This window comes from Zosterops lateralis (assembly GCF_965231275.1).
Source record: "Zosterops lateralis genome assembly, chromosome: 9".
Classification (NCBI taxonomy): domain Eukaryota; kingdom Metazoa; phylum Chordata; class Aves; order Passeriformes; family Zosteropidae; genus Zosterops; species Zosterops lateralis.
Window position 1 is genome coordinate 18,993,688 of NC_139769.1, and position 8,571 is coordinate 19,002,258.

At 34.7% G+C, this 8,571-nt stretch overlaps 1 protein-coding gene across 2 annotated transcripts in view; it reads left to right on the forward strand.

The window, feature by feature from the left end:
* Positions 1–8,232, forward strand: part of AGL (amylo-alpha-1,6-glucosidase and 4-alpha-glucanotransferase) — a 33,581-nt gene extending 25,349 nt beyond the window's left edge. For both annotated transcript variants that reach the window (XM_083867420.1, XM_083867419.1), the window contains exons 28-33: positions 1,170–1,282; positions 2,045–2,256; positions 2,799–2,896; positions 3,462–3,549; positions 3,641–3,774; positions 5,165–8,232. In XM_083867420.1, the coding sequence (XP_083723546.1) occupies positions 1,170–1,282; positions 2,045–2,256; positions 2,799–2,896; positions 3,462–3,549; positions 3,641–3,774; positions 5,165–5,282 (763 nt within the window). In that variant the 3' untranslated portion in view covers positions 5,283–8,232. The remainder of the gene's footprint in view (positions 1–1,169; positions 1,283–2,044; positions 2,257–2,798; positions 2,897–3,461; positions 3,550–3,640; positions 3,775–5,164) is intronic.
* Positions 8,233–8,571: the final 339 nt, after the last annotated feature.

Sequence of the window (8,571 nt, forward strand, 5' to 3'; positions counted from 1 at the left end):
GTAGGAAAGAAAGGTGGGCTTTAGCCAGGAGGGTTTTTAATTTCTTTTTTAACTTAAATTCTTCAGCAGAACCACTATGAGTCCTATTGACACATCTGAGAGGTTATCTCTCAAATGTTCTAAATGTTTCTACCTATTAAAATGTTAATGAAATTTTTTCTTTGTGCTGATTTGAAGTCAAAAGCTGTGTTCTTGGGCAGGTGAAGCCCATGGCTTCTGTCACAGTCTCAGCTCCATGCCAAGAGTTGACTTCTGAATACAAGTAGTAAAATGTAATTTAGGTAATACTGTATACTTGCTGTACTAGCAGTACTTTGCTATTCAGACTTCCCACATGACTTACATATTGATAATTGTGATGTTTGAATATGTTTTAGTTTTGAATTCAAAAATATCTACATTTTTAGAGTTGAGATTAAGCATTTTGAAATAGGCTTTCTATTATGTGCTAGCAAACTGCTGCAGGCATCCTTGCTTGAATTTAGTACAGTATCTCTTTCAAATCAATTGCCATCCTTGGGTGAGAATTGAGGAAAATGTTATCTTGCTTGAGAAGTCGAGCATTTTAATTGAGAGCCTAGAGAGGTTGAGGTGCTTTCTGAAAGAGGCTGAGTTGGTGATATGAGAGAGAAAATTCCTTTAAGTAAAGCTGAGTATGGTACAATATGAAATATTTGCATATATTAATTACATGAATATTACCTGAAAAAAGAAGCAAGTCCAAGAAGTGCATTTAGTGCTTATTTTAATCCGTCACTTTTTGACTTAAGTAATCTTTTATGGTAGAACTATTAACCCAAGTTACAGAAGTGTATCTGCAGTTGAGAAGCTTTGTATTGAACACAGCCTTAGCATCTGAGGACTAAATTTGGGGTTGATCCTTTTTTCATGTTCTTAATCACTGGTATAAAATTATCTTCTGTTTGTGCTAATTAGCTGGGTATGATAATACTACTTGAAATAAGGCTGTTGGACAGAAAAAGGTATTTGCTACATAGTTTACAAGCAAGTTCTTTCCCTGACTGAGAAATCAGGGAATAATAGGAAAATAAGCAAAAAAAGAAATTGTCTAAATAAGATACTTATGAATCTAAATTTTTCAGTTACTCATTGAACTTTTAAAGCCTTCTTAAAGTAAATAATGCGTCTTCTTATCATTGTTATTTTAGAGATGGCTCTGCTGTGGAAATTGTTGGCCTGTGCAAGTCGACTGTTCACTGGTTAATGGATTTATCTGGGAAAAACATATTTCCATTCCGTGGAGTCACTGTAAAAAGACATGGTAAGAACAGGCACATCTCATAATTGTATTACTGAGCTATAAAATAACTAAAACAATGAAATAGTGACCATGTCACCTCAGAAGAAGGTTTAGAGGTAAAAAAAGGGCAAAAACTTGAGAAAGTATCTTGTGTGATCAAAATCCTTTTTTTACTATAAAAATTTATTAGAGGTTTATATTGTCTTCTCAATATTTCAAGTAGTTTATTCAGTGGATTACAAAGGAATTTCAGAGCCTGAATACCTTTTCTCAAAATGGATATAACTGATAAGGTTATATTATGATGATTGGTGATTATGATGATTATATTATGATAAGGTATATTATGATGATTGCATCATTTGTTACAAGAATGCAAAGTAAAATGATGCAGGACAGTTGTCTTTGTTTTCTCTTTCTGTCCCTCCCACAATATTCATAACACAGACAACCCCTTGCTGGGAATATTTACATAAATATAATTGGAAGTCCTTTATGTTTTAGAGGGACTAATCTTCCAGTCATAGTTACTTTAAGTTTAGCCAGCCCAAGTGAAAATAAGCCCTATGGAAACTCCAATGTTGGGTTAGTCTCACTAGAAATTTCAGTGAGCTATTCCTCCTGTAATCTGTACAATTGGCCTAAATGTAGGGAATCACAAACTGAGAGAGGTGATCCTAGGTCTGCTCCTGTTATGTGAAGTGTCAGAAATTCAAGAAGCATATTTCTGCTGTTGTCACTGTGGCTGATTGCAGGAAATTAAACGTGTGTAACATTTTGCAGGAAAGGAGGAGATTATCACATATGATGAGTGGGACAGGAAAATCCAAGGACACTTTGAAAGGCTGTTCTTTGTCTCTGAGAATCCGGCGGATCCTAATGAAAAACACCCAGATCTTGTACACAAACGTGGCATTTATAAGGACAGCTATGGAGCTTCAAGTCCATGGTGTGATTACCAGCTCAGGCCAAATTTTCCAATAGCAATGGTTGTGGTAAGTGTGGGGGGAGTGGGAGGAGGGCTTTGCACATGAATGCAGGCTTAGTTCAGTTATAAGAAAAATTTAAGGTCCATCTGCATGGCATTCTATCAGGAACATACATTGCTTGGAATAATGTTTTGAAAGCAGCTTTGTTGCCATGCTTTTAATATTCATCCATCTTGGACTATCTCCTAAAAATGTATCAAGATGGGACTTGCCAATTTGCTGTGTTCACTGTATTCAGAATATCTTTTATGGCTAGGTTTGGGAGGCTGCTTTTCCCATCAAATTGGCTTAAAAGGATGGATTCTTTGTCTTCATTGGCTTTGTAAAGAGCTTCAGTAATAATACTTGGCAAGGGTATATAAAATAAAATCAAAATTGAAAAGAGCACTGGATACCTTCTGTTTTCTTGCTTACTCTGACTTTCAGGTTCCAGAAGTTGATTCAGTAATGCAAAACTCGGGCTTTTTGTTATCTTCAGCATTTGTATACGCAGCCTTATGTATGTATATGCACAGAGATCATTCATTAAATCTTTATTATTTTATCAGGCCCCTGAGTTGTTTACACCTGAGAGAGCTTGGAAAGCTCTGCAGATAGCAGAGGAAAAGCTTCTTGGTCCATTAGGCATGAAAACGTTAGACCCAGAGTAAGTACAGTAGAGATAAGGTCAAGTGGTAATTCCTGAAGGTGATAAACATAACAGTAAGAATTACTTGATATAGGGCAGGGGTGGTGATGGTGGTGTGAAATCTTCATTTATACTATGAATGAAATACAGATGCAGAAAGTACTTCCAGAAAAATTGTTTTGCTGTTGTGGAAGTCCATGCAATTGATTTCTTTATATAGGCAATGGCTGGGTGGTTTTGGATGCCTCACAAGTAAGCAAGTCAAATTTGGTATCGTACCAAAGGTGTTGAATTTGCATCTTGGGATGTACAGTGTTTGATAGAGTGTACAGCACTACAGTTTGAGTAAAAGGGTAAAATTATGACTCTTACTTCCTTTCAAGAAGTTGACCATTTTCCTACACATTTAAACTTTATTTGGAATTCCATTGTCATGTAAAGTACAGAACATGGTGTAGACCTCCCTAACTTAACCATCAATAAATTAAAACAATAAGTTGTTTTGTTAATTTCTGTTTTCCTTTTCTGTGTATTATTTTTATTTAAGACTTTGTTTGCATAATACGTTTTTTGTTTCTTGCAGTGATATGGTGTACTGTGGAGTCTATGATAATGCTCTTGACAATGACAACTACAATATATCCAGAGGGTTTAATTATCATCAAGGACCCGTAAGAGCTACTTCCTTCAATTTTAGAAAAAGTGTAGTCATCTTTTCAAATCAACTGCTTTGCTAATCTTCTCTTTTCATTCTTTGTTTAGGAATGGCTGTGGCCAATTGGGTATTTTCTTCGTGCCAAACTGCATTTCTCTAGGTTGATTGGTCCAGAGATATATGCAAAAACTGTAGTTATGATTAAGAATCTTCTTTCTCGCCACTATGTTCATCTTGAAAGGTAAGGTAACAACAAACACAGATTCAAAATACCAAGTTAGTGGTATCCACCATCCAATTGCATGTAAGAGCACAGATCTACTGTGTAAACAGGATCTCTTTTCTAGACAGGAAGTTGACTTCTATGTGTGCAATTGCAGATCTCAAATCAGGTTTCAAATATGAGTGAGATCTAGTGTCTTGTACAGACTGCAGAATTCCTAATACTTATACATGCAAAGGCTGGGTGAAATAAACTTTACGTAAAAATTAGGATCTTATTTCATACAAGAAATCAATTTCAGAAAAAAAAATCAGTGAGTTGCTTTGTTAAAAAAATTAAAGTATTTAAAATCAAACTTTGTAAAACATAATAGTTAAAGGGCAAGTAGTGACATTAAAATTGCAGCAGATAAAATTATGCAAAATAATGTTAGATTTATTGTGTTCTGAGTGAGGAAATTAAGATTCTGAAGCTGTCACACTAATAACCTTGATTTTCTAAGGAGACAGAGGAACTTACATTTTGAGTTTTCCTTCAGACCAAACCACCAAACTCACGCATCGTTTTTCCTGTTTTGCCATCTATTTTGCTTAATAAGGATTTGAGACAAATTAAAATAAACAAAACACCTTGCCCTTGATACCTCTTCCATATAATCTGTTCTGAAACACATGAAACATATTTATTTGAACCCAAAAGAGTAATTCAGGACTCATGACAAAAAAGTTTGTCTGACTGCACAAGGAAGAAAAATGGATTTGCAAAGCAACATTTTGCCTTATGTAGTGTCTTGACCAGGTCACTTGTTTGGTAGTATCAGAAACAAGTTGCAGTTTGGTAACATTCTTTGCATTTTTTTGTCTTATTAAAGTAGTATATGTTTTTTAAAAAACTCTGCTTTAATACATTTTCTGTACAGAACAATTACTGTAGCAACAGGCTTTATTTGTATTTTTGTAAGTGTGCTAGTTTTTTTTTTTGGGGGGGGGGGGGGGGGGGGGGGGGTCGTTCCTAAGGAGGAAAAGGTTTGTGTAATCATGCTGTCTTCCAGTCCTGATCACTTTTCAGCACCATAATCTATCTCAAATGTAGTTTGAATACCATTCTTATCTCACTTTCCAAATGCAAAACTACCAGAATGCGAAACAGGAGCAGCACACCAGCTGTGTAAGTTTAGTTATTATTAGTAATAGAGAGTCTGCTTTGAAGAAGAGACTTCCACTACAGGTGAAAAAAATATTAGATCTCAGTTATCAAAGGATATACTGTGCTTGTAGGAGAGCAGACCTTTAGTCAAGCTTTTCAGTTTCCTACTGAGTTTATCTTCCAAAAGGCTTTAAAATGACATGTTCTTTTTATTTCAATCTATGATTTAACAACCATACTCACTTGTGTTTTCTTTTATCAGATCATCCTGGAAAGGGCTTCCAGAGCTCACCAATGAGAATGGGCAGTATTGTCCTTTTAGCTGTGAAACTCAGGCCTGGTCAATTGGTGTTATCCTTGAAATTCTTTATGACTTGTAAAAGTTTATTTTGATTGATTTGATGAAACTTCTGTGGTCTTACTATTGGGCATAAATGAACACTTGGCTTACACTGCAAGGGAAATTAACTGTTCTGCACAATCACTTAAGCTGTGTCCTGACTTTCAGACATGCTGAATGCCAGCAGCTTCTGTGCCCTATAACTGTATGGGGCTTAGGTGTTTTGAAAATCAGGGCATGACAATAAAATAAAACTGCAGTGCACACTTGATGCAGACACTTTTAGTAAGGAGGAATTTAAAGAACATGCACAAACTTAATTTTAAGTAGCTTTGGTTTTTTTAGCTTTTTCAAAACAAAATCTTGATGTAATGAAGTACGTTTGCTCCTTCCTGAGCTAAAATGAGTAGCACAGCTCTTATGTTTTTTTTTCTTTGTCTCTTAAAGAGTAAATGGATGTTTTTGCAAATGCATGCTTAAGGGGGAGTAGACTAACCTCTAGCTTTCTGAGTTTGGTATGCTTTGTGCTCTAGCACCATGCATTAATGAAGGCATAATATGTTATCTCTCCATTGAACTGTATAATGGGGATGTTTTTGTATGTGTTCAGTTGAACACTCCACTAAGCAACCAGAGAAATAAAGTGTCTGAATACTGTAATAAATCGAAGTTGGAAGTTATATATAAACTTTTGAAAACTTTACTTTGAGAGTTAGCTCAAGCAATAATGAGGTAACATCTGATGTTAATCTGTCTTTAGGTTTATTTAAACACCATGAGCCATATAGCAAACCTATTTTTTTCATTTCTATCTGGTTTTCGCCATGGGTAATTCATAGGAAGTGTGCATACAATGCACAGCCTATATGTTAGGGAAGGCCAATCTGCTTAACTGCTTATTAAATTAATTTATTGAAGAGAGGGTCACCTGAGCCCTTCTATTAAGTTCTATTAATCAGGTGGAAATGCTTAACACAGTGGAAAGACGTAGTAGCCTACTATCAGAGAGGAGAATATGAGGCTTTTGGGCCTTTTGAAATTGCACCAATAACAATAAGCATGCTACCTCTGTGTGGTGTCCTTTGGGAACAATCCAGTGAACATGATGCAAAATGTGTTTCTTCATATTTGGATGCCCGCATGTCCTTATTAAGTTCAGGGTTCAGGGAGAGTGGTTGGTAATTCTCAACTCTTCATACGATTTTTCCATCTTAGTGCAATAAACAGGCAGAGAGTGGGGCTAAGAACACTTCTCACATCACAAGGCAGAAAAGCAAAAGCACTATTTCTTAATGTTAGACAACATATGCTGAATAAATAAATACAGGATGTAATTATAATGCACTAAAACACATAGATCAAGATTGTATTGTGTCCGTATTTTAAAGTTTCTGTATTCTGTCTAAAGTACAGTGCACACATGCTGTCTTGTTCAGGGAGATGTATTTCAGGTAAATACTGTAAGGGCAAGTTAACAGGTTCAAGAGATGACTTGTAAACAGTGGCTATACTCATATACTGTTTGTTTGAAAGGTTAATAAGGATTTTAACTCCCTTGCTGAAGTGTTCAGTCCTTAGAAGTTAGGGATAGGTGATGTCTATATTATACCTGAACTTTTGAACTGCAGTACATGGGTTGGGAATTTTTTATTTTCTCAACACAATGCATAAGAAATGTCATTTGATCAAAAAATGTTACTGAAATGTCAGCTACAGATTATTTTTTTAATGTGCAAGAGGCATAGAAAGTATTTTTCATACTGCACTGAACGTTCCAAAATTCTTGATAATTATATTGAGGTTTATGTCCTACTGTTTCACTAGCTTTACTGTTTTCCTGGATACTTATTTCTTGTTCATTATTTCAAGGTATTTTTTAATGGCTTCTGTGCCTTAGAAAACAGGAACAAAATGGCAGAAAAAAAATTGTTCTTACTTCATGAAAACGTTTTAAAATTGGAAGTGAAGCTTAAGAGCTATGACTGTTGAAGATTTCCACCAGGTATCAAAATTATATTCATTGGCAGTAACACTCTTTAAGTGTTGGGGAAAAAAAACATGAGAAATTTTTCATCAAAACCTTCCTATGCTATCTACAGTTTGCTTTCCCGTTTTGCAACCTGCACTGCTGATAGGGACTGCATATTTGTCACTGCTAGAGTTTTTTCCTAATTTAATGGTAAAAATTTAAAGATAAATCACCACTGTGTACACAAAAATACATATGTTATGGAACTTCTAAACATGCCCATTTATAATGTTGCTTCTGCACTGATTAGTTGAGCATAGTTTTAGTGATAATATTTTAAATAGGGAAAAAATATGTATTGGTTGACTTTGCTGTTAAGTAGCAACAAAAGTAAGATTTAAGGTTATTAACTTTCTTGGGGGGTGGTGGTTTATTGGTTTTGGGGTGTTTCTTTTTTATTTTTTTCTCAAAAAGCTACTCAACACTTTGTCAAGCCAGACAGTTTAAAAATTAAGAAGGAAGAAAAAAAATGTTAAATCTAACATAAAATGAACTGATACCCATATAGATCAAGTCATTATCCCCTAAAAATAGCTGACTTATATTGACTGATGCTGAGCTGTAGCATTATCCTTTATATTTTACAATCAAAAACTTCTAATAATGCAAACTTATAATTGGTAAAATAGAAATAAACTAAATAACTCAGTAAGAACTGTGTATCCATTGTGTTCCAGTTGGTGCTTCTTGATCTATATTGTATTACTAATTATTTTTCCTCCCAACTGAAATATTTTTTAACTGTTACGAATGTTCACAGAGTTAATAGCTCTTGATTTATTCAAAGATGATTAACTTGAGAATTCAAGTAAACTAATGTATCATTCTCACACTGCATGTTGTAATGTAAAATGGAAACATGAGCTTTACATGTCTGTCTATCACAGCAACAACTGATTCTAGAAAATGTCATTATTCCTTTCTGAAATGCACAAAATAAAATTATTTAATTCAGCGTTAACCTTTTCTTGTGATTTTTTTTTTTTTTTAAATCAAACTTTGCAGCCACAGTTTATGTCTTGCGATTTTACATGCAGGGGAGAGATTGTTAAGTATTAAAGTGCCAACAACACTTACTACAAAAACAACAGCTCGTTAGAAAAAAAGCATAAACTTGAGATTTTTATGTTGGAGTCAATGTAAGCTGTCCTAGCTGAGTTTGAGTGGGTTTGGGCTAGCAGACCTTCTGCTACAAATGTTTATATAATTTAGGTAATAGTATTGCAAATTCACCAAAACAAGTCTTGATTAACTGATTTACAGATACCCAAGTGATCCAGTGATTAACTTTTGAAGTAAA